The 27,441-nt window shown below is 42.0% G+C and overlaps 1 protein-coding gene across 4 annotated transcripts in view; it reads right to left on the bottom strand.

Annotated features, from left to right (window-relative positions):
* Positions 1 to 27,441, bottom strand: part of DCX (doublecortin) — a 145,602-nt gene that overhangs the window by 50,725 nt on the left and 67,436 nt on the right. For all 4 annotated transcript variants that reach the window (XM_069810943.1, XM_069810947.1, XM_069810946.1 and 1 more), the window contains exon 5: positions 23,270 to 23,610. In XM_069810943.1, coding sequence (XP_069667044.1) covers positions 23,270 to 23,610 — 341 coding nt within the window. The remainder of the gene's footprint in view (positions 1 to 23,269; positions 23,611 to 27,441) is intronic.

The raw sequence follows: 27,441 nt of genomic DNA, 5'->3' as shown, positions 1-27,441 counted from the left end.
CTTTGATAAATGAAGTTTGCCTACACACTTTCTCCAGGAAGGGCAATTTTGAACAGGTATGGAGCGCGCATAGTGTAGCAGTTAAGCACAATGCAGTTGGGAGTTTAATTGACAAGGAAAAATAGAAATAAACCTTCCAAGTACTGTGGGGAACAAGGCTACATTAGTAGGGGAGGCAAGAAAGGTGTGGGAAAGGATCACTCAGCTGGGGGGGTGGGTAGGGGAATGTTGAAGTCATCTCTTAGCAGTCATACCTGCTGGGTGACCTCAACAAGCCAAGCAGGCTGAGGGTGTAAGGCAAAGACAGATCAATGAGGGAAGGACACTTGGCCACTTTGAGGATCAGCGTGAGCATTTCCTATCTGTAAAATGAGGATAGTAACACATGCTTCTTTTGCAATGTAGCTGAGCTGCACTGGTAACATGCTTCCTGAGGATGCCGCGTTATCTCCCGCATCCAACACCAAGATCTCTTTGACGCTATTCTCCAAATGTACTTGCTTTCCCTGGATTTTGGTCTCACTTGCCCTTGAGTAACTTAACCAAGCATGAGGTGCCTAAAGTATTCTTACGCTTGACTAATTGCTTGTTTTGGAAGGTGCTCTTTCCCCCCCAAATTAAAAGGTATGCTTAGCCAAAGTAATCCTATTTTGTTGAGGTGTAAATCCATGGATGCAAATTGCCACCCAGCTTTTGAGGGCTGGAAAACTTAAAAAGTGTCCTATATTGGACTGAATTGCAATTACGTCTCCATTCCACCAACATTTCCTGAACTTCCCACTCTAAATTCCTGCAGCAGAGAGTCTGTCTTTCTCTGTCAGTGTCCTTACATTAAAATTTTTAATCTTTTATGCTGCCGGCTGGGAAAATCTGAGAAAGGAACCCAGAATAACCACAGTAATCACAACAGTTCTAAACTTTGAACTTAAATTCATCCATTTGGCACCTGTGATTACTGAATTTGAGCCCAATTTGACACCACCCTTATTTTGACGCAGATTTGCCATAACACTTCTTTTGCCATATGCCAGTTCAATTACAAATACTCTTTCTCTGCACTGCTGCCTTCCAGATGCCCTAAACTTCCCTCCTGCAGACTACAAGAAAATGACTTGGCTCCTTTTCCCCTGCTTTCTTTTTATTCCATTACATCAGGCAAATAAACAAGACTGATTTGCATTATGTTAGTATATCATTTACAACCCCCACACACCCTTTCTTTCCTCTGGGCAGATACCAACAAAAAAAAGTGCATCCAAACCTCATGCGCTGGTAACTTGCATATTTAAATATCCATATCCTTTCTTATTCTAGGGGACAAAGAGAGGGATAGAAAGCAAGAGGAGTTACTGTAACAACTCCCCATGAAGTAAATGTTGGTTATCTTATATAACTGAATTACATTACTGGTGTTCAAGGGCCAAATCCTGCTTGAGCTTACTTTTCAGTCCACCAATTTTATATAAATACTGGAGTAAGAGGGAGGAAAATCTGGCTAAATACACTAAACTAGGTGAATAAGGCACTGGATATTTGCCTCCTACAGATTTTTATGTTGTAACTTCCAAGATCCAGTATCTTTGTTACAATTCATCCTGTGATAATTCTTAGAGCAGTACATATTCGTAGACACAGATGCCAAGCAAAATAGCACTGCTTACTTTCCTTACTCCTCAGTGAGCAAACCCCTAGCAGAGCAACTGCAGGGTACTTTATGTAAGTCCCTTCAGACTTGAGATCAACTGTAGCAAGCAAATGCAGGTGACCTATTCGATAAGGCTGAAATAATAATCAAACTGGATTCTTCTTATAACCAAGCAAACAAACTTTCAAAGCTTAATGATGCCCCATTTGTGCAAATCAATAAGATAAACTTCTCTAGTTTAGCACACATGCACTGGCCACACTGGATTTAGACCACTCGAGGATTTGGCCTTCTACAACGATTTTCGAAAGCCCCTCTGCCCCCACTGGTTGTGTTTCTAAATAGCTACCTATTAAACAAGAAGTCTCATAAGCATATAAATTTGCAAGAAGGAAGCAACATATCCCCAAGGCACCCTTTCATTCACCTGTGCTGATACATGATTTACTTTTAAGAGACTGACTTCTCTGCCCATTGGGGTATGCAAAAATAGATCCTTCCTTACCTGTCTTCCTCCACAGCCACGTGTGGAAGCTGTTGTTCATCACCTATCAGCCAACCATACTAATATGAACTGGTGACACATCTTGGCAATGGCCTGTGTGAACCAAGGCTGTCTCCAGAGTAATGCTACCGTAGCAAGGCAGAAGAGCTCTATAGTCACTTCACTTCTGATTTGCTGTAGCTTTGGGGAACCCACAACACCAGAGCTCTTCGTAGACCACATTGCCTGCAGCCCCAGGCTTTGTTCAGTCATTTACACCAAAATAAAGTGAGTGCAGACTGCAAAGCAAGACAGAAAATCAGGGCCTTTATGGCCAGCTGAGCAATAAACAAACATGCACCTCTGCTAATAGGATTAAACCTCTTGCTAGATTACAAGTGTATCAAATTTACAAATAATCAGATTGTGGCCAAGCCCTCAATTTGCAGCGCTTGATGCTACAGGTGACAGCTAGCTCTGGGGTAAGCACCCTGAGCCTTTTGGTACACGCATATTCACATTTGGAAGCTCAAGATAGCACCCTCATCCTCTCTAGTCAACCATTTTCCTTTCAGCACATGAAGTGGATTTCTCCCTCACCCCCCTCCAACCAGGTTCAGTTGGCTTGTCACTTGCTACCACGCTGATGACACGCGCTTGCTAATGGCCTCTGCGCAGCGGACAAGCCAAGTGCAACCTGAAGCAGATGTCTTCTCAGTAAGTAAAAGTCTGTATATTACCTCCATAGGAATGGAGGAAACCTGGAATCAGAAGTCTATTTTGTCTTCTCCAGCGCAAATGGACAAACGGTTGGACTGATAAAGTCCAGTTCTGCTTACCAGATTCTCTGATGAGGTTTGGACACCACGGTATTGCCTCGCTGGTCCAGTCTGTCTTGTTTACTACATTTCTGTAAACACCCCGCAAATTACTGAGCCAAAGTAGAATCTTTCAAGCTACTTCTCTTACCCGCCCCTGATGTAGCAGAGGCAAAGAGGCTGTGTCCTGGGCTAGGGAAAGGTTTGAACAGCAGGAGCTTGGGTGGCTAACTGTCCATCTCTGACATGCACAAACAGAATAAAACCGAGCTAATTAGGAAAGCACCTCTGAGGAAAATTTCCCTTCTAAGGCGAACGGGAGAAGTTCTTGGAGCTCCTTTCTTTCTCGTTAAATGCAGCTCATCTGCCACAGCCCAAGCTGCTCAGCTTTTCCACTGAGCTGAGGCAATTGCTTAAACAAAGGATTTGCTGGGAGCTCGGTTACATCATTGCTGCTGGCTCTGGCAGGCTGCTGAGGAGGAGGATGAGTGATTTACATATCAACAGAGATGCTGAGTGGTCAGTACGAAGCAGGCTGACTGTACGAAGCTGCCGTTCTGCTGAGGGAAGTGTGCTACAAGGATGCAGTTGCTTAGAAATTATTCTGACCTGCTCCGGTCAGATAAATTAGGAGAGATTTTTTCTTCTGCGTATTTTTTTCTTTCCTCTGCAGCAATGAAGAGGACAGACAGCAAACCTCCTGCCTGGAGCTGCCTCACATGCTGCGTGTTATTTGGGGGGGAGAAAATTGTAAAGATTGTTTCACAAGGTGGTAATCTGGTGCCTAAATGGATAAAATGGCAGATTTGCCCTAAGAGGAAATTGGGTAATTGCTGAGACTGGTAGAACAATGCTCCTATTAGTAGTATCATGTTCAAAATCCTCTGAACACCCTTTCCAAATACATTTTTAAACTGTCAACACTTAAGCAAGGGACAGAAGTAAGTGTTAGGAAGGACAAGGGCAAGCAATAAGAACTACATTACTTTGATTTTAAAAGCAGCTTTAGGAACAGATTATCAGCTAGTGTAAATCAATAAATCTGCACTGTTTTTAATAGACCTTTCCAGGCTTATATCAGTTCTTACTCTGCAAATAGCACCTCAGACCTTCCCATTTACAGCATCTCAAAATCTTGCTTTGAGGATACTCTATTGTCAAGAAGTATCTATTTTTCTAACAGGTTTCTTGCAGACATAACCCAAAATGTGACAGCCAGGCAACTCCCATACCAGCTCTGTTAATGGATTTCTGCAAGTTCAAGACCTGCGTGCATTGTGCTTTGGGAATATGTTTGTTTTGAGTGCTGTCAAAAATAGCATGTCTACCACTGTGCCAGCTCAGGGAGAATTACATGGGTGCTACCCACATGTAATTCTTTTACAGCTCTCCACTGAGAGTTCAGCATCTTCCTCCAAAGTATCCAGCTAAAAGGAGGAAAGGGGATAAAAACCTAGAGTATCATGCCTAGTTATTGCAAATTCACTTAACTGGTAATTGATGGTAGCTGAGGATGCAGTCTCCTGTGTCTCACATTAAGTCTAGCCCTCTTAGCAGCACAGAAATTGCTAGCCTTCTCAGGAAGGAGTTCAAATATTGAGGCATGGTGCCCAAATGACACCAGTCAGAGCCAATGTGACCCGACATCAGCATCACTGATGTGCAAGGACCAGGGGAATCCAGCACCCGCAGGTCGGCAGGAGACAGCTGAAGCAGATGAGAGTATGGTGTGGGCAAGGTGCAGACCCGCTCTGCACCATCTGGCAGGCACGAGAAGAGATGCACTCTGGCTCCCACAAAATGGTGCAGCAGTGGCTATTTGAATATCTGCTGCCCCAGTGATCCCAGAGGCATGGCACCTGCCTCGGGCATAACACCCTTGGGAGCTGCTGTCAGTGCACACACCACTATCGATCCCCCAGTGAGGATGGTGCCTCAAACTGCTTTATACTGAGAGCAAGGCCAATGGGCATATGTTGAGAATCTGGCTCACCACCCCCCATCCCCCTTTACTCTTACTACTGCAGCATAGCCTGATGGAAACAATAAAAACCTTGAGGCTATTTATGTTTATTGTGTTCATTTGCCGCATTTCTGTCCAGAGAAGCAATGCAAGGCAACACTGAGCAGCTGCTGCAATTTGATCTATGGCAGTACACCCACAAACACACGTTCAGTCATGCATCACCTGCAATCTCCTTTATATTAATCAGCACTTGCTACCAGTATGACTTGCCATTTGACAGGCAAGGTAGGAAGCTTTAGCCTGGCTGCAGAAGACTCCAACTATTCGTTATGTGAGTTTGTTAAGAAAGCCTGGCCTGTGGCTGAATTAAGATGCGACACGGGTGAACAGAGTAGCCGTTACAACTGCGGCAATAGGGATGTTCCCAGTCTGGGGCCAAGGTCTCAGTTTGCAGAGTGTCACAGAGCTTAGTCTCTCCCTAAGCTTGCAGGCCCTATAGGGTATTTTCTCTCTTGCAGATACCATTTAAAATCTGGTACAACGACATAGGGAAGAGACAACAGCCACGTACTTCTCTACAGTCAACAAGATACGCTATTTTTATGTCAGAACAAGTAGAAAGCGCTGAGACAGCACAGAGCAACACGGAGCAACATTGGTGAAGTGCTCAGTGGGGCATCAGAGCTGGAAAGGCAGGGAAAGAGTGAATGTTGCTCCGCTCCCTCTCCCTCCATGTACCAGCTGAACCAGGCAGGTTGGACACAGGCACTGAAGCTCTATTCAAGACGTGATCCAGTGAGGCTGGAAGAAACCTCTGGGTTTTGTCATTTCTGCCTGAACTGCAATGAGATACTTTCTCCTTCCTTATAACTTTTATAATAAATTGTTTCAAACTCTTGGCTTAGCTATGTGGTAAAGACATAAAATGGTGAGTGTGGAGATAAACACAGTGTGCTTAGGCACCTTTAGTACAAGAAAATGCTGACACAGGACATCAAAACCAGGAAATACAGAATTGCTTTAGTCAGACTGCAAAAATGACATGCAATTATCAAAACCATTAGAAAAACCCAGAAAAGGCTGCATTTGCAGGGGATCCACACAGAGACTTGACTATAGCCGCAGCTTCCTCTAGGTTTATCAGGGGTTCCTCGATGTCACAAACTGAACCCAGCCAGGACAGGGACATCTGCATGAGGGCACAGCCCTTCTGTGGGGCCAAATGCACACAGGTCACTAACTCCATACCAGAGAGGAGTAAAAGAAAACCAAACAAGTAGCTCTTGGGGATGCTGTGACCTTTGCTGTTACAGATGGGTTTATTCTAAATGACAGAAGCATTTAAATAACCGGGTAACAGTTTCCCCCGAAAACTGCATTTTTTGCTACATCAGACATTGCTGACTCTTAAATTATAGTTTGTCATAAAGTAGATTTTTCCAGTCCTTGCTCCACAGGAGCTAGCTGGGACAGTGATATCATTCCTAAGGAAAAGCCACAAATGCTTAAGTGAGCTATAGTCAAATCTGATTAAAAACAACGCAAGTATTTAGAGTTACAAAGAACGAAACTTTCCACAGCCAGCTGGCCTGGGGGAAAAAAAAAAAAAAAAATCAAGGCTTAGTTTGTGCAGACTCTCATGTATAGTAGCAGATTTGACTCAGTGCACTGGTATTTTGGATGCAAATTCTCAAAGGGTTGCACTAGTAGAATGGACTCTGCACAGAATAGATATAAAGGCCTGACTGTTGAAGAGCTTCATTGGTGCACCGGTGAGAAACAAGTCCAAACTGAAGCGTCTAATAACAACAGGGCAAACAAAGAGCAGCCAAGAAGGACTGGAGCTGCAACAAGAGAGCAGGGGATGGAATAACAAGCTTCTGCAGTGAGAAATAAACTAAAACAAAAGGCTGGTTTGGAAAAGCTTTGGCAGTGGAAATAACGGGACACATGTACACAGATTTCTTCCAAATGGCCAGCTAACCACTGTTGCTTGTAAAGCTGTGCACGCATTGTGTTCTGTGTTAGTGGTTAATCCGCAGCTGATTAAGATCCACCCTGCCTGTGCGTGCATGAAGCGGCATCTAGCAAACAGACTGGGGGAATGATGCTTAATAACAGCACATCCAGTTGCATGATTTGCACTCACAATTATCTTCACAACCAGGAGCACAAGAGATACAAACATGGTCCTTCTGAGTCTGAGAAAAGAAGCCTCTGTGGGTAATGTAATTACTTCTCAGCTGAGATGTGAAACACACTGGTGCATCCTTCTTTTCAGAGGCGGCAATTCAGAAACAGTCTTGGTCTTCCCCTTTGTCATGGAAGGCCCCGAATACACTGGACCATCAGACTGAGGTCATGGCCTATGGAAGTCTTCTATAGACTTCAGCAAGCTTTGGCTGAGGCTCTGCAGCTGGGTAAGAAATAAGCATCCATGACTCAGAGATTAATGTATATCTATATAGAAAAGGATGAGTTCAAGGCACTGCCCAGGCCCACCCCACCTGCTATACTTCAGCACTTTTAATACTTCTTTGAGGTTACATGATAATGTAAGTTACAGGTTTATTCAGAATGACACCACACACACTGATTGATACTTCTTCCAACTTGAGCGGTGTAAGCCCAGCACACAATGAGCAGTGCTAAGCTGCAAGGCATAACCTAGATCGCTGCAGGGGTCAGGAGGGAATCCTTTTCCTCTCGCTCCTATAGACTCAACTGTATTGCCTAGGGAGCATTTCCAGCTAAAGCAAAAAGAGCTGGCCAGGGCCAGGGGCAAAACGAAGGACTTGGTAGGCTAATGGTCTCATTTGGAGTGGCAAATCCTCTGAAATCCACTGACAATTTAGGAACATAATCCCCTCACTTTTATTAGTGACATGCTTCACTCTTCCATGCAAATCGGAGACTACAGTTTCCCTATTACCACAAACTTACATACAGTGATTTTTCTGAAAATAGGATGCATCTGTCAAACTGCCTAGTAGGAATGTCTTTGCCACTGAACATAGCGAGGATTAAGGTGTGAAATTCCTATTAAGGCAAGGGGATTAGGCTGTTGCATTTACATAAGGATTTGACACAGAGGATCAGTTCATCGGTCGGTGTACGCAGGCTGATGCACAGCCTCTGTGAGGGGCTAATAGCTGATGTTTTAGAAGAGAGGGATGCTCCTCCTTCACAAATGCACTTACATCTTTTTGCATGATGCTGCTTGGAGAGGCCAATTCCTTCCTGATCCCTTCAGTGATCACTCTAAACCCTAAAGCATGAGGTACGGGGTTGCCCTGATTATTGTCTCAATACATTTACATCTGAAGTAGTAAATTGGAAAGCAATTGATGAGAAAAACCGTCAGATTTGGAATCAACAAAATCTATGTAAATACCATGCACACAAAAATATCTGGGAAGCACCAGCTCAGGGATGAAAACTATGCCATAAGTACCTGGATTAGAGTGACAAAATGTTTGCAGACCAAAAAAGAGACTATAGCTCAAGCACATGATTTTTTAACAAAGATTTTTTAAAAAACTGCCCACCTGCGTTGCTATCTCTTCACTGAAAAGGTCCATGTAATAAGGCCCTGTGCAGGCATGTGGGCATTAAAAAAAAAAAGGTCCAAAACCCCAGGGTGTCTCTTGTAACACCTGCTATTACAGCTCTTGAATGTGAGGCACTAAAATTCAGAGTCCTCATTTTCACAATCAGATCAGAAGATCACACCAACTTAGTCTGTTCCCTCAGCAACTCTGCATGCTAGATTTAACACTGTGTTAAGCAGGTACATTTCCACTTCAGTTCACATTCTTCAATCTTCCTTGACTTTAGCCCTAGGAACAGAGCGGCCCAAACTCTCAAAAGGTAGTTTTATTTCTTGGTACTTCAGGGCTTTTGATCAGGGAATAAAATGCACAAACCAATAACACTTTCTGGTTCTGAGTTTAACAGCAGATCCTTTAGTATATTCATATATCAGTTTATCCACATTACTGTGCATTTCATCAGTGAACTGTTAAAATTCAGTGTTAGAGTTTACTTGTTAGGTTACTGCATAGCACCTTGCATAATTAAACTACCCAAAAGCATAAAATTAACAACTGACTAGAATCAATATATTATGATTTATACCTGAAATAAGAAAAAAGTCCTGCAAAAACAGAGCTTACAGCTTCAGTAATTTAGGAATGTAGTCACTGGTCACTATTAAATATAATGGCATTAATAAGAAGAGACCAGTTTCAGGCATGGCCAGCTTCTTCACCTTTCCTCTGTTAGCACTTAACACTGCTCCTCAACCTCTGCAAAGCATCTCCACACAAGCTAACTTGCAGGAAGCTATTCATGTGCTTAAAGGCTTTGATGCATCTGAGTCGGCATGCTCAGCGCTTGGCAGCACTCAGTGAGACCCGACACATGGCTGATTGCTGGCACTAGCTTGAGAAGTCCTGCTACTCCAGAAGCACAAGCTGAGCAGCACTGATGTCCCTGTCACCTTTTCCTCTGTACCTTCTTGCGCCTAGGTCCAGCCAGCCTGCTACTAAGTAGAAATCAGCTGAAACACCAAATAACTTAGGATGACATAGCCTACATAGAAGCAGAAATGAGAAACCAGGAGTTCATAAAACCAAGGCCTGCGTCCAGATCATTAAATCACAACACTTTCACCTCTGGAAGTTATTAGTTGTTTTTATCTTGCACAAAATCTGAGGAGTGGTGTATCCTTCTGAGGTAGAAGAAAGGTCATCAATAGGTATTTCATAGACGTGACCTGCATATGCACAGCATATGATTACAAAGAATGAACAGGCAGGCAGTCACACGTCGGACTAAGGAACAATTATTCATAAATCCAAAACGCAGTCTCACATGTTGCTTTTATATAGGACATGGTAAGAGCCTGCCTGAACCAGAAGGGGAAACCATACCTTTTAATTTTATTCCTGCATTTCTGAAATAACAGGCCACTTCTAGCGCATGCTGTCACTTCCCTGACTCAGGGAGAAAAAGGTAGATGTTAAAGAAGCCATAAATAGTATCTGCCGGTGCTCTCTTTTCTATTATGTCGACTTTGATTCAGCTCCCTGCAATTAACAGGAACAAGAGAAAGACAAATAAAATTATCCCAGCTGTTTGTGGCCGACAGACCTGGCCTCCCAGCTGAGAGCTCTTTGTGCTGCTGAGAGCGTCACCAAGCAACCAGCCCTTGCAGCTGCCAGACTACAAAAAAGAAGTGAAAGCATGACTTATGGAAAGGAAGCACATGTGAAGGTTGGGACTGAATCAATCTCCGCTTTGTCTCCTGCCTAAATATGGCACCAGATACAAGAAGAGATCACTCTCAATGGATTTCACCCGCTGAGGGGGCAGAACCCGGACACTTATGTTGTTTTAGAAGCCAGACCCTCGGAGTACTAAACCCAGGTATCCTGTATGCGATATCTGGATGCAATGAAAAGATGAGGGATTGAGTCTGTTATGATGCTATTGAGACTTAGTATTCTTCATCAATCTTAGCTGGTGGTCCAAAAAGCAGCAGAAGGTGGCCCACAATGCAGCTGCCAGAATGACTATATTGTCCCAGTCAAGCCCACATATAAGTCAAGTGGAGGTGAAAAAAGATTGATAATTGAAACAATATGGCAAGGAAAGCAAAGCAAACAGGCAAATCCCCATGCACACAAGCAGGAAATGAATAAAACGGGAGGGGAAAAAAATGGAGAGGTAAATGAACATTCAAACTGTGCTCTATGTTTTACTGATTGGTATAGCAATGTTAGCTGTTAGGAAACTGTTAGAAATGGGTAATAGGCATTCTTCCTACAGAATCTAGGCAGTCCTTTGAAAAAAAAGGGTTGAGAAACCCTGACTGATATCATCCCTGACCTACACCATCCCTCCAGCTCTCAGCAGTACAAGTAAGTCTTACAAGTGAGTCATCTTCTGTTTTACCAAAAAACAGCTAAGACAAAGATGTGTGAGAACTTTTCAAACTTAAACATCAAAGACAAATTGACAAACTCCTTTCAACCCCCCTATGAGTTTAAATGTGTCAAGGCACACCTGTCTGGAAATGCCAAATTAATTGCCTTAACCTGGGTCACACACTGCAGCTGAATCTGGGATTCATGCCAGGAGCCCTGAGACCCACTCTTGCTGCTTGAATACCTGAAGCACACTGCCTCTCATCTGTGACATAAGATATTTCCAGTAGCAACTGCCTCCTTCTGTTTTTGAGAGAAAGTAAGTCTTTGGTGGGCTATGCTTATTAGAAGAAAACAAGCTGGTTTTCAGCAGTATTAAATATTACGAGACCTGTAAATTAGTGCTCAGTGTATTCACTTTCAGCCCAACTTTATTTTTCCTTGTTTACTGTCCATTTTACACTAAAGTGAACACTTCACACGTGCAGCTGGAAACAACCCAGACAATGAATGTCAGGATCAGATGGCATTTTTTCCAGCATCTATTTTCTGGAAGAAAAAGAATTCTGCAGAAACAGTAAAATGGAGCAATTCTGCACTGTTTGGCACTAGATCGCTACCTGCTGCCAAGAGCAGTGCAAAAACTTTATGAAGAAGCTCATGATATGGATAAAAATTCAAGGAAAAGCAGACATTTCAAAAGCTGTTCTCCATTTTAAAACTGCAAGAAATGCCAAGTTTGTAAAGATCTCTGTTGCTTTACAGTGCTAAAAATAACATTCGCCAACAACTCTATTGAGACTCTTATACAAAATTCAGCCAGTCTTATGGCTTTCATTTTGATTGTGAAACGTATGCATCATTTTGCAACCTTCTGTGACTAGGGTTGCCTAAAATGAAGGAGATCCCCAGTACCATTTACTCTCAAAGTATTAAAATTCACTAGAAGCAAAAAGATGCCTCCATTTTCAGCTGGTATTAAGAGATGTAAGTTCTTGTTTCTAATCCATTATGAAGGGCTTTCAAGTAGGCAAGAATAACATTCTTAGCTCCTAATGTTGGCTAACTCAACTCTTTGATACACTTAATTTACATGTAATCCTGCAGCCTGCCAGCAGTTGATAAGGTTCCTGATATGTGCACATTTGAGAAAGGGAAGTTTAGTCCTCTTACTGCCTTTCTGGAGAGCTGAGCTCCATGATGGAAGGCTGCTCAGGTTTAAGGTTTCAAACAGATTTTTGCTTCTCTGCAAATGCTTTTCAGCATTTGTCCCCAAATAATTTATCAGCTAGGTTTAAAATTCTTGACAAAGTTGAAATGGCTGCACTGCATTTTTACTTGTTTCCATTGTTAAAATACTTCACAGGCTCTTGTAAAGACTAAGTGGCATGGAAGAAGGGTGAAGGATGTAATTTTTCTCTCCACTCCAATGATACAGTTTTGTAGATATAAAGACAGTGCAAAAGTTAGACATATCAAAGAAGTGGTTGACAGAAGTTACAAATCCTGAGTTAATGGCTATACAACACACCTGACTGAAGAATGGACGAGTACATATACATTAAGAACAAGACTTTTACAAGCACCCTATTTTGTGCCCCTAATGTAACGACTAGGATCACTCCACGCAGTTCTGACAAACTCATTTCAAATGTCCCACCATGCAGTGGGATGACGTGTCACCTGTCTATAGAAAGTTAAGGTATTCCCCATCTATAGAGCTACAGCTATAGCTTGTCTCATCGTCTTTGCATAACTAGACACCTTGGACCAAAGGAAGTTAACTTATTGCATGCTGGGTCATATCAATACCCCAGCCACAGGCAAACTCCCAGTTTCATACTTGCAGGCACAAAACCATACCAAGACTTAGCAGCTGTGGAGAGCCACGTAAGCCTGGGTGATTTAGCACTAAACACTCCATAGTATACACACTCTGATCATTTGTAACGTGCTTTGTGTTTCACCAAAGTCCCAGTTACAACACACTGTATTAACAAAAGAGTTTACCAAGCACGTGCATGAGTTACCCTACCCCTTCTAGCCGCTTCAGAAGAAGATGGGAGAGTTGCAGAGGACTGCAGTGCAGCACAGTCACTGGAGAAACTTCTTTCTTCCATATTCTGAGACACATTTGTGAATGACACATTTGTGAATGTGGAGAGGTGAAGTGGAAGGGTAAATGGAATACAGCAGTATTTTAAAAAGCTGTTCCTTTCTGTCTGAATTTTGAATACATGCCATATGGTTTAGCATGTTGTTTTGATTCTGTGCTAAGATATTTTTTACTAGCCTGCCTCAAGACCAATCCTCTTTGCAGAATAGTTATTTTTAATTTAAAAGGTCAGTATAAGAGTACTTTCTACCAGTGTGTGCTGCTTTGCACTTATGATCATCCATTACACTGCCTGTTCATCTCAGTCTCTCGCTTGTCTCCCAACTTTCTTTATTACAATAATTCTTTCATTGTCTTCACCAAGTACTTCCACCTCCAGATCACTCAAGACAACAGTAAACACCACTTGTATCTTGATACTTAATTTTTACTCTGATAAAAAGTTATTTCTACCCTGCTTTCTTCTTCTAAACCTGTTTCCCATCTGTGATAGTATTTGCCCATCTAATCACTACTTCAGGTTCCTTAATAAGTTCTTGAAGGAGCCTTTCCTCATGATATTTTGAAGTCCAAATGTCCACTGGCTCTGTCCTATCCGTGATTTTATTTGATTAGTATAGAATAATAGAACATCAAGGTGAACGTTTTTATTGTGGAAGTTATGTTTGTTCATACCTTGTTATGCCATGTTGTGTATTTCACCATTTTAACTTTCATTTCAGTTGATTTATCTAGTACAGAAGCTGAGTTTCCTAGTGTATTTTTCACCACCAGACATACAGAGAAGAGGTACACCCTTTAGTCACCATACTCAGCCTCTCTGTTCCTCTTTCGGCAACATTATGGGCATGAGGGAGTGAGGAAGGGCACAAGAGAATATGTCAAAAGCACAGGGGTACAGCAATAGCTTGAAGAAATGCTTCTTTCACAGAAGCATGCACGCACCACAAGGTGCTTTCCTAAACCAATTATTCTTTCCTGTTCAGAGAACCCAAATAAAAGACAGACATCTGTAGCCATAAGCTGTTCTCCCAGTAGCACAGTTAGCATGGCTAGGCGTCTCATGTGGTGGCTTGAACTGGTCCATCACAACCAGGGAGCGATGTCCACAGCGAGGCAGTAGCAGAACCAGAGCTGTGGGGCCTTGGCAGCCGCAGGGGACCGAGTACCAGATAAGCAGCACAGAGCAGATGGTGAGGGCAGGGGAGTGCAAGGAAGGAGCCTGGAGTCCTGCTCTCCCCTGCTGCCCTGCAGGCTCACTGGCTGCATAATTATTCCTGTGGAGCCAGTAAAGCTCCTTGTGTTCATTGTCCTCCAGATAACAGAGCTCAGACCTGGAGGACTGACCTCTCACGCCAATTCTGACCGAAGCAAAATCCCCTGGAAAAATCCTTCTAATGAATGGTGCATATTATCTCATCTTCCCCATGTCTGGTTTTTGTCCATTCTGTTCATAACCAAGTCCCCCATTTGGGGAAAAAAAGAAAAAATAATTAGTAAAAAGCAGGCTATATCTTACACCTACTCTAGTTGAAAAATCCATGATCTAAAGTATTTTTCAAGATAAAAAATGAGAGAAAAGCATCATGAGCCAACACATCCAAATTTCCTATTTAGTTTAGATTATGTGGATAATTTAAAAACTGTTAATGACAATGAGATTTGCATTTATCTCAAAGAATAATTTAAAAGTAAGCAAACATTTTCAAAGTGCAGTTAAAAACTCCAGTAAAATGCCTTTGGTTTATCAGAGTAAGGGAAGAAAAAACAATTACACCACTTGAGGATATGACTGTCAGAGCACAATAGTCCCTGGGATCCTTTAACTAAAAGGAGAGTTTAGACTGTTTAGACAGCAAGTTGAGATGCAGAGTTGTGTTCTGCAATACTTAGTAAAATGTATTTATGAGATAAATACACATGCATATACTCATACACACCCTGCTTGCTGTTAACCAGGAAACTAGAACTATGTCTATTAATTCAGAAAGGAGTGGCTGTGTGTTCATGGGGGAGAGGGTGTGTCATGGCTTGGAGCAGGGAATGCTCTAGTTATTAGCCTTGCTTATTTTTCCCTATTCAGTTTGAATTCAGAGCTAAGCAAATCTCCAGGAGCAGGCCTCCAATTCCAGCTCTGTATGCTAATCAATTTGCCACAGCCTGAGAAGCCCTGAACACAAGTTGGAATAGCCCTCAGCTTTCATGGCTTGTCTTTGCGCTTCCCCACATATGCAGGCCTACCTTAGCCAATTCTGAAAATCTGGATGGACTGGATCCAACTTTTTTTCTCCTCAACTCCTTTAGACATACTTTTATTACACACAGTTCTGTGCCAATATCTTTTGTCATCCCTGGCAGACCTGAGGGTGGATGGAAGCTGTCATCCTCTGCACATGAGCAAAGCTATCCCTTGTTCCCTTACTGTCCCATACAGAAACCTTTGAATGGCACTGGCATCACGTTCAAAAGACACGATGAGGAGACTTTTGACAACCTCTCACACTCAGTCTGGGCCCGTTGCAACATGGATTCATTTCCTTAACACTTAAGCTCCATCAAGATGCACATACTACATACAAAAAATAATAATCACTGGTTCAGTTCCGTGTGCAGTTTCAGGGACAAGAAAGGAAATACTGTTGTGCTGGATGATGGTTCTATCGCACTATTTCTTACCAGCCTCTGTTATTAGGCCGTATGCCTTTACCCACATCTAGTGCAAGCTCTGCCTAAAGAGAAGTGTATGCACGAGCTGTGTCATAACTTACCTGCTACTGAGCGAAAACAGCCTTTTGATCAAAGGCCAGTAAGAGCTGAGAAGGCAAGGGAAGCAGTGGTTTCAGGCAGACAAGAAGAGGTGGAACTTGCAACAAGATGTGGAATATGGCACCAACCGCCATCAGATTCTCAAGGTGTCTCACACTGGGTGAGCTCAGAGGAGTATTCACACACTCTGTGAGCTACCACAGGTAGGGAGATGTGAGCAAACATACTATACGTGATGCCACTTACAGCCTAAGACTAAGGACCCTGGTGCACCAGAATAAGCAAGACATTTCCCCATTTCAAACAGGGAAAAGACATGTTTTTGATTATCCTATGTGATCAAAAGAAATAAGACGTTTACTAGAGTCCATGCATTGAGGTAGACACTTGCTCAGAATACATTCAGCGTAACCTGCTCCCTCTCAGAGCAGGAAGGACTCCCATTCACACAGGTGGGATTTCTACCTGAGCACCAAAAAGGAAACAGAAACTTAGTTTCATGTGACAACACAAACCAACAATGGAAAAAACTACAAGGCTTTCTTCGCCTGTCTCAGCTCCTGATACTCAGCCTGATTTCCCTTGCTCATTTTCAGCCCATTTATTCCTAGATAAACCCTCTGGCACTACAGTGAATAATCATCTTCTCTCCTGGGATTCAGAGTGAAAAGGGAACGTGTCACTCTGTATGACAGAAAGAACTGCCAAAATAAAGATGCTAGTGAGGACTGAATTTTTAGCATACATCTCTTTTGGGGTGTGAATAGCACCAGGATTCAGTAATAGGGGCCACGTACCTCTAGGCCACCAGGTCAGATCTGACTGCATCTTTCAATAATTTTGACAGCCTGCCATCTGTGACACGAGTAGCAGGTGTTCACATGGATCTTGGTCAGTACATGTCTACTAGCAAGGCTTGTGTTTCTAGAAAATCAACAATTTTCAGCAAGCAGCAGTGCAACTCTGGAGCCTACTTCTGGTCTTGGAGCCTCACTGCCTTGAGAGGACAATAGATACGCCACAGCTTTAGCCAGAATTTGCATAACAACAAAATGCCGATGAATACACAGCACCAAAGCCCTGCTGGATGGCAGGCAGGAGCATGACAGCTCCTCCAGAACCTGAGGCTGAGGCAAAGCAATGGCAAAAATCCACCAAAGTTTGCAAGATGATGGTCTCCTCTGCTGTCTCCCCTTGCTCTGCACATGCCTTGGGGAGCTGATTAGAGACCTCACTGATGGCAGCCAGGTCAGTCTCAATGCTCATAGGAGAACAGACTCGATCAAGACTTTAGCTGCTGAGATCAGACTGCTTCTGCTCTAGTAAGTGCAGGAATTAGGATTTACAGTGTTCCAGATAGGCCCCTTTTCACCCAGATTCTGTGGCCCACAGACCTAAGTAAACAGAAATTAATAAGCATAAGGCTTATGAATAACATCTCAGAAAGTCTTCTGAATATTTCATCATAAGTACTTAGACACACATTCATGGAAGCTTGGCTTATTCATTCTAGCGAATGATAAAATCCTTAAGGGATACCTGCAGACTAATTGGTTTTGTCTGTGTTAGTGTCTAGTCATTGCATGAATCAGGCAATGCTGAATTTCCAGCTTAGACTAAGAGCTCCCTAAAGGTAGAGAACTAGGCTGTGTTGTCTGGCAGTATAAGTGACTTGGGTTCAGAAGTTCTTCAGCCCATACATTATTACTAACCTTCCTTGCATGACACATGGTTGCTAGAGAGGAATAATCTCATGCAACACCCTAAATCAGAGTAGTCTGCAAAAGCAATGAGGAGTGAAGCTGGGAGTTAATCCTCACCCCGAGCGATCTATTGAGGGAGGCAGCTATGGGCAAAGACCCTGCCTGCACAATTCCTCTGCTAGCGCTTGCGATCCAGACCTGTCCTCTTGGTATCAAAATGGGAGATTTATGCAAGGCCTGCCAAATCTCAGCAGTTAACAAGAAGCACTGAGAAGAAAGGACTGAGAAAAAGATGCAAAACAGATACAGTTTTATTGTTCCAGCTTTATGCAGCAGGGAGGGAAGATGGGACTTGCCTCTCCCCTGTTAGCACTGCCTGCTGTAGTTTGCAGGATGCAAAACACACTTGCACCCATCTCCTGCTCTTCCCTCCCATTTGCTTTGGGGCTAGATCCCAGCTTTACACAAGTGCAAGAAACTGCTTTATTCTGGGGTTACTTCAGTGCAGTTTTTCAGTATCCAAAAGGGCAGTCAATTATCTAGTCTCAGAAGGATGAGGAGTTTCTGACATCCTACCCCTCAACATGTGTAATAACGCAAACCAATTTGCTTGCTTTGTAACCTTGAACCTCATGCCTCAGGGTGTAAGTTAACTATCTCCAGGGCTCTAGAGGGAATATTTTCCCTCTGATCTTTCAGATGTTACTAGGTACGTCGTGGAGGTATTCACCTTCTTCTTGAGCATCAAATACAGATTACAGCCGTTAAAGGCATTTGTATATTTTGGTACAAACCTTGTTCTATGTCACATTGATACAACTTCATTAATATAATCAACAGAGCTACACTATCCTGGCAGAGTTTGGTCCACGGCTAGCATTGACACTTGAGCAATGAATTTTTTACTAGTTTGTTTCCAAATACCAGCTTAAAATCAGTGCAACAGCTCCAAAGTTTGGTTGGTTTCTCCAGTGCAACTTGTATGGATGCATCTAAGGTAGCTTTTTAGTAGTAGTGCAGTGCTAGGAGCTGCTTTATCAGCTACTTTGATGGCTTTGGTCCCGAAGACCCAACCTTTAACCTGTTGTGAGCTTAGTCATCCTGCTTCTCCCTTTGTGGCTGCTGCCCTTCCTCAATGCAAGTCATCTAAGATGAAATGGCAACTTCTTCTCTGGACAGGAGAGGTGGGCTGGCCTCCTAGGCATTTGCATCAGCTTTGCAAACAGAAAGATGAACTTCACTCATCACCTGCCACATGAAATCCTTATCAAAGCAAAGACTGCTAGAGGGGACCATTTTATTAAGACTAGAAATTCTTTTGGAAGCACAGTCACAAATGCCCTGACATATGAAAATGTATGTAATTTCATCTGATGAGACAGCTAACACTCAGATGGAACAGAAGCACTTTGTCTAGGCTACATAAAAGCCAATGAATAGCACATTCTCCCTGTGCTTGAAGACTTCAAAGTTCAGAAGAGATCATTGCATGTTATCATGGCTAAAAATGCATACAGTTCCCTGCTTGTTGACGAGAATATCTATATCTATGTGAAACTGAAGCGTACAAGCTCTCTCCCCTCTGAACAGCACCTTATTCTGCTTATTTGGTGATGCTAATTGATGGGTCACAGAATGGGATATTTAGTTAATGAAGACATGGCAATACGTCAGCTGGACAAAAAGCAGAAGGAATTCCATACCACAGAAAATATCTTAATGCTGAAGCACAACTGAACATGCCTGATGAATTTCTAGTCACTTCAGAGTATCATCCACTCAGCCAATCACAAAAAAAAAGGGACTAATTTTTGTTACTACCTCTTTTCATGTACTTGCTGAACAACTCACAGACTTTGGAATACAAGACAGCACAGGAAAAGAGAAGTTCAGTACATACAGAAGACATTAGCTTTTACACGTCACTTCTTAAAAGCAGGAATGAATGCAGACAGACACTACTCGCAAAGCAAGGTGCAGAAAGCAGAAGATGGGCATTGGGCTGTCAGCAATGAAACAGACTCCGCTTTTCCAGAAAAACACCTACTTATTGTATACCATGGTGAGAAAGAAGCTCAAGCACAAATAGGACAGTAAATCTATACAACATTTGCAAAGTCTAGCTGAGACTATTGCATTCAAAATATCTGAATGCAACTTCATCCACAGTCTCAGATTCTGTTTTCTAATTTGGTTTATTAACGACATGAGGCAGCAATTGTCATCATGTGTTTATAAAGCAGCCAATGCTCCCAGGAATCCAGACTTATTTGGGACACTGGATATAACTAAGACTTTAAAAAAAGAGAAAGAATCTACCAAAACAACTGTTTTCCAACATGATCCACAGATCAGATCAAATTCAATCCTGGATATGTATATGTTAATTACATATATTACACATCTCAACACAACAGCGGTTGTAATCATAAAACCAAGTGCTGAATTTGATCCAATCTAGTGTTTGTTTAATGCACTGAATTCTTTGTCCTATACCATTTCCTATATGGTCATGAAAGTTCAAAAGTTAAATCCCTATTGTGATTCTCTGTCATGACTTATTTTTGGTCAACAATTCGAAACCCCTTTTGAGTTCTGGGGTGTCCATCAAGAGGTGATGATACACTCCAAGGAGGGAAGGATCTTGAGTACAGACAGACAAGGCACAAGGCATTAGAACTATGTACAAGACCAAGATAAAGAAACTACTTAAACACAAGATGCTCATTTAGCAAGTTTCAAATGGGCCATATTTCTACAGACAAGGCAAGACATAAAAAGAAACAAAATTACCCTAAAAAAACTAGCCTCACTGTTGTTTTGAGTGTCACATTTATTCAAACACACCCCATCCAGCTCTCAATTAACTGCTTTCTCACTCCAAATGCAGCAGCTCTGTAGTGCATAGAAATGTAATTATTTACACACCACTCTATCATTGCCACTACTGTCTGTACTTCTGAAGCATCTTGATTACTCTACTGATGAACACCAGGAAATGCCTATAAATAAAATAATCATCTCCCCTCATTAAGTTACAGCTCATGGACTGAGGAAGGATGATTTTCCTTTGTACGTTCCCTTTGTAAATTTTATCATTTCACAACAGAGGGAGTAACGTGCCTCTGATGACACTCAAAGAGACAGACTGTCAGGATTCTTGTCAGTATTTCAGCTTTGAGCAGCTTGCGTTTTTGCATTAATATTTTCTCCTGAAAATAAAGTACTCTTTGTCAAAATTAGGCATTCAAGAATCTCTTTCTAATGTCAGAATCAGACATGCAAAAAGCTCTAATATCATGTCAGAAGGTCTAATTTTATGGAGCAGTATGTCACAGAAACCTTAACAGCAAACACTGCACCCACAGCAGAAGCTTCTAGCTCTAGCTTCAACACTAAGAACACACATAGGTGGAAAATTTCCAATAAATGTAGATTAAAAAAACAAACATTGAAGGAAACCTTCCAATAAAAACAAAGCCTTGGTGAACCAGGTTTGCTCTTCAGGAAGCTTCAACAGTAACTAGTGCCACAAACAAATATCAAACATTCCATTATTGTCAAATTACAAAATCGCACTCATTTTAGTAATTGCAATACTGCATGTACATTTGCATGCAGTGAAGCTCCCCGTAGTGTCTCTAACACACAATGAAATATCACATTTCATAAAATGGTGAATTATAAAGCCAGCAAAACAAGTTAAATGTGATATCTTTACTCAGACTTTACTGAAATCACATTTCTGCAACAAAAAATGATGGTGAAGGTTGCCCAGTCAAAACAGTGCTGAATTAAGGCACCAGGCACTGTACAGCTATCAGAGCCTGACGTGAAGAAAACAAGGTTGCTTTTTATTTTTTGATTCAAGAAGAGTCATGTATTATGTGGTGTCTGCTATGGACAACAGTTTACAGTAGGAATTGCTAAATTACACAGACCTTTGTGCCCCTTGCTCGGTTGCAGCCCCATGCAAGGCAGCCACTCCAACAACAGGTTGCAGTCTACCCCACAGCAGCACTACTCTAGGCAATCTGTAATTTGAGAGCAAGCAGCATTTCCCAAATCCCCACTTAGGAATTAACATAATTTCACAGGCGGGTACAGTCACCAGGCCACAAACTCAGTTCAGTTTATGGGCTGATTTGGTCTTGCTCTCCAGTCAGAGGTGGAAGGGGAAACACCACTTACTCCTGTTACCAGCTAAAAGGTGGAGCAGAGAACAGTTTGATGGAAGCTCACGGGGCATCCCTATTTCTGCACACCATCCAAAACAACATCTCACCTACAAAATGCTGGCACTTCTCAAAGAACTGAGGCAATTTACAGGTTCAGATTAAGATCCTCATTCACAACTGTGAGAGCAACAGGACTCTGTGTCAGCAAGAGTAGGCAACTGCTTTCAGGCCATATCCATCTATTAAACCCTTTGTAAAGCTGCTGTGATTCTGTGGTCCTGTGCCTATGTATGATTTCCTCAGTGAGGACAGATCATTTGACTCTCTCCTTCCTCTTCCCCCAGCCACTTCCAAGGTTTTCAGTACATCACTCCCTGTATCACTGCTTATTTACAGCACACTGCTCTAACTATGGACAGTCTATCTGGAAAGTCACCCACTTGTGTATAAATTACACATCTTATGAAGAAAAAGTGCTGGGCTGAGACAAGTGGAAAGAAAAGCTTTGACAGGCAGATGAGATTTTTGTATATCTGAAGCTAGAAGCAGCCACTAATGTGCAGAATACAGAGGTTGGGACAAAGCAAGACTATCAGACAGGTTAGAGTGACATGCTACTTTCAGCTCCCAGACACTGCACCCGGACTGTGCAGGACACTTTATAAGCCTATATTTGGGGTTAGAAGGATGAACATTTTCATATGTAAAGCCTGCATGTTAGTTGGGCTCATTGCCCAGGGTTGGCATAGTATTTCAAGAGCCAGTATTTGAATAATTTTCTCAAAAGATAGGGAAGAGAGTTAATTTAAAGCAATAGCATCAATCCCTAGAACAGCCAGCATCCAGCCCCCACACAAGAGCTGTGTTGCCTCACTCCAGAATCTGAAGCAAGAAAAATAGTGACAAAAATAAGATCATCCCTCAGTTACAGAAGACACAGAACTGTTAAATCAAGCTCAGAATTGTCCTTGAAGAATCTAGCTCTTCCCAGTCCCCAAAGTTATCCTCCACATTCCTTTAAGGGTTTTCATAGATACAGCTGCTATGTGTAGCTGCTAACAAGAGACAGATGTTTCCTTCAGTTCCAGGAAAATGTAGACATGAAGCACATTATGATGACCCACTAAATATTTTTGACCCAAATCCTTTTCTGCATGTTATCTCTTCATGCATTTAGACAAGAAAATGCAACACGGTTCCATGCTTTTCCTGCTAATTACTGAGCTAGCCAGAAGAGCATGCTTGGATCAATTACTTTATCTTAGCAAGCCTTCATCTGAGGGCAAGGAAAGTCAAGCAACACATTTTCACTTAGTGAATCCAAAGCTCAAGAGTTCTTGCAATTACTTCAGAGCCAAATCAACTGGTGGCTGTGAGCCGAACTCCCCATGCTACTTATTTAGCTAGTCCGGAAGACACGCACTGCACGCTGGCGTGCAGGATGGAGCATCTGTTTCACTCAGACGGTTGGCTACATTCTTTACTTGATATTAATATCAGTGAAAATTTAGTAACTTAACCACTGGCATGAGAAGTCTGACTTCTAAGAGAACAGATGGCAGCGATCATCTCAGGTTAATTTTAGGCTTCAAAAATTGTTCTGAGTCAGCAAAGCCTCAAGATAAGAGAAAGAAAAAGACATAACATCTGCAAAATCTCCTACCTGTTTCCCATCCAAGGTATACAGCTTTTTGACCACTCCCGTCTCCAGTTTTATAGCTTCAGTGATATCGGTGAGAACTTGCTCAAACGAATGAGCAGTCTTCTTGTTCAAGAGCACACGGACTGCCTTCCGGGGCTTCACCCCACTGCGGATGATAGTTACCAGCTTGGGACGCACAAAATCTTTGTTCTCCTTTGCCTGAGCGCTGTTGCTGCTGGCCAGAGACTGAGGTGCTTTCTGGTTGGCAGATGTTTTCACATTGACAGACCAGTTGGGATTGACATTCTTGGTGTATTCCACCTTCTTGAAGAAGTTATCAGATGAGCAGACGTAGCTCTCCCCTTTTGAAAGAAATGAACACCAGTTTAATTCTACAGTTATTACCATAAGACTGCTGAAAAACAGACACAATACATCTCCCCCCATTAATCACGTAAATCATTAATAATTGTTTTCATTATCACTTCCATGACAGCTTGTTATTAAAACATTTTGTCTAATTTTATATTTATGCTTTTTAAAAATATGACTAGTATTTCCCCAAAGTAACAAGTCAGCCATAGCTTGTATCGGCAAATACATACTACCACTCAGTCACATGAACCAGGGGTTAAAAAAGTTGAGAGTTATAAAGGTATTTAGGTACCTGAAGATGCAACTAAGCTGTCTAAAAGCTCCTAAACATCAAATTCATTTAATCACCTAAATTATTTTGTAAATTTGCCAGGCTCCTCTCCATCTTTACGGATCTAGCTACTGCTTCAGTCTGTCATCCCCTGCCAAGAGGATATCAACATTCATCCACAAAGTACCTTCTGTGTCATGCCTGAAAAATAATGAAAATCTGGTACTGAACAGTCTCTACCAAAAGTAGCTTTGATAAATCTAGCAGGCATAACAAATATGCTTTGTAATAGTGTCAGTGGTTTATTAGAGGACAGACCTAGTGGCAGCTGAGATAAAACACTACACCAAATACCACTGCTTGCTTTTATATGACTGGTACCAACCAAAAATACATTAAATCCAAATTTAGACATGGTAGAGAAGGGTTACAGTCTTGTTAGTAATTTACAAAAAAGCCCTTCCCTACCCCATCCAAAACTAGTTTCAAGCTCTGTCTGTAATTTACAGGATCCTACCTATCTAAGGTTTTAAGAGCACTTTAAAGGATTTGTAGGATCTTCTTTTGGGCCTGCAAATCTGATGGATGCTAGAAGAGTTATTACTAGAATGAGACTGTAAAACAGTATCCCTAAGGGAATGTAGCTGTCTAGTCTGAAATGACTCAGGCTGCTGAGCACTTGAGGATGCACTGAAAAAAAGTCAGTCATTGCTAGAGGAAGAAGCTTTTGTCTCACCATTAGATTAAATTTTAATAGGAACTGAAGGCATAACATGGGTACCTGTAGGATCTTATGGAGTTTCTTTCAGTGTTTTATTGGGCTGATCTTACAGAATGAAGTTCTTCAAATATTACAATAGGTTTGAAATCAAAATATAGATTTAACTATTTTGAATAAGAAAAAATCCTTCTTCATATAAACAGACTGGCTGCATTTCCTTATCTGTTCCCTACTGCAAACTCCAGGGCCCGGACAGCTTTGAAAAGCCTACCTGACATCTGAGTCTGGCTTTCCATTACAGGATCTCTAGGGCAGGATTTGACATCCAATTGTTAAAGGCGTAAATATGGATTTCCAAACAGCCTACAGATTTCCGCAGAAAATTCTGCTGAGTAAACTGCATTTTTGATGGAGGCACTGAGACGATCCCTTCATAGAAATTATGGTGAGACCACTGACGGGTACATAATAAACAGAAGGCTTTAATAGGCTTAAAACGATGGTCTGTGTAGTATTTATGCGCTTATTACTGCTAAGTGTTTGATGTCACAAGCAGCCATAGAAAAGATGCAGGATGCTAACTATTTTTTTAACTCCGACTTTATACCCAGTTTGCCAAAAAGTGATGTGTACTCGTGGTGCTTATACCACCAACTGCAGCTTTTCTCCATCTCCCCAGTTGCATAAAATTACCAAAGTAATTTCTCAACAGGAAGTAGATATTCTGTTTTCCCTTCTGAAGATGGAACAGAAATACAGAAGGAAGAAGAGAGCTAACAAGGTTCATGATGAACACTGTCAGTTGGGCTTTTTGTCAACTAGTGTAGCCCAAACTAATGCAATAGTCCCACCATGAGGTTCTGTTGGCTTGAACAAACAATAAAAATCTGTATTTGAGGCATGTATGCTGCCAGCAAAACCCCTCAATAAACTGACCATGTAGTATCCATAGGTGAAGCTCCTTAATTCCTTACATTTCTTGACTCTGACTCAATAGACCATAAAGATACCCCACAGAATACCATACATTATAAAGAATTCCCACTGGGCATATGATTGTTTTCCAGAAGCACTGAATACTTTAAATCTTTCTGATTAATAAGTGATAAGTTGTGGTTTATTCATCTGCTTCAGCCAAGCAACACCTGGTGCAGAGGGGGCCCACGCTTCTCTCCAGTTTCACAACCGAGTGTGAAGTGCAGCAAGGGGAGTTTGAAATGCTCGCAGGGAATTAGCCCTCCTAAGAACCTGAGCCCTCCCAAGCCCATAATCCCTGGGCGGCAGAGATTTTACAAGCGTGCTCAACAGAACTGTAGCATTATCCTTTGAGGAAAGGGATTTCTATGGTTAAATGCAATACTATGAATAAGTGATTTGACTACTATTCTCACCCCTGCCCCATGCCTTCCGGTGGAAGCTCCTGACTTCACCTGCACCTCTGCTTCCCTACCTGAAAAGCAACAGTGGCAACATCTGCCACTGGAGTGTTGCAAGGCTTGACTTTCATCTGGGTTTACATAATACTATGGAATAGAAGATGCCACAATGAAAGAAAGTATGTGTTTGTGCTGTGTTCTATAAACATGTGAGGTGTTGGAATGTATTTTCCATTAATAAATTCCATGTCTTAAAGTAAGCAGAAGAGATTATTGGTCTGTTTGGTAGAGTACTACTACTCTTAGTTCCAGCTGAATCGTTTGAAATTCTTCACTGCACACCACAGCTGTCTAGTGTATTTACAACAGCATACACTGAAGGCAATAGTGGCATGAAGGCAATACTCTTCTCCCAGTCTTTGTTTCCACAAATGTGGTATTAGGGAGTTGTGCGTATATATACACTGGCCTTTCAAATTATGCTCACCGTCACAAGTGGAAAATGTAATCTGCCCTTCCTCACTTTGTTTCATTTAACCCACACCCTAGCAAATATTTTATTGAATTCTAAAACTGGACAGAAATTGGCTTGGAGTGACACTTCAGAATGGCAGTTCAGAATAGCAGCTCTTCTCAGCATCATTTCTGCAGTTGTAGCAGTACAGCTCCAGGGAAGAGGAGCTTTTCTTTCCTTCTTCCCTGACCTAAAGATGTAACCTGAAGCTTTAACTTAATTTAAAAATCACTTCAGCTGATGTCTTCCCAAACTCAGCTTATGGCCCTCAAATAGCCATTATCATTCAAGTTCCTCAGTGAGGCACGTGCCTTTTACCATTTGCCAGCCAGGAATACGTGCGATTTCACTTCCCACAGCTGAGTTTTACCCAAACCTTACCATTAGGTGGTAGCAGGATTGGACAAGCATGGGCTAAAGACCTGTGAACTTTGCAGCTTGGAACATGCATACTCTGGCCAGAAGATCACAAAAGAGAGAAATCTTATGGGGAATAGTGCTACCATAGAAAGAAGAGTGGTTTCTTGGATTCTTCGCTACATCTATCTATGCTAAGCCTATAATGAGAAGTCTAGGTGTATAACTCTGCCAGTCAAAGAAATATAACTGATAGACACAGCATGGTTGCAGAAGATGTGCGCAGCATAACAGAAAGAAAGGGGAGGAAGTGGATGTGAGATTTTTGTCAAAAGCAAAAGAAACAACTCCAAGAAGTATATTGGTCCCCGGCCCTAAGCATAAAAATCTGTGCACAAATATTTTTAGGAACACGTCTTTAGACAGCAAGCAGCTGTGTACATGTGCAGAAATCCAACTATAAGCCATGAGAAGGTATGTCATTACTTCCAAACAAAACCCCAAATGGGAGGCCCAAAGAGAAACTCTTATGCGTTGGGGGTGGGAAGCTTTTGTAAGACTGAGAAGCATCATCCCGAC

This window comes from Haliaeetus albicilla, chromosome 23, assembly GCF_947461875.1.
Source record: "Haliaeetus albicilla chromosome 23, bHalAlb1.1, whole genome shotgun sequence".
NCBI lineage: Eukaryota > Metazoa > Chordata > Aves > Accipitriformes > Accipitridae > Haliaeetus > Haliaeetus albicilla.
Note: the sequence above shows the minus strand (reverse complement) of the source record. Positions and strands in the feature narration are given on the sequence as shown.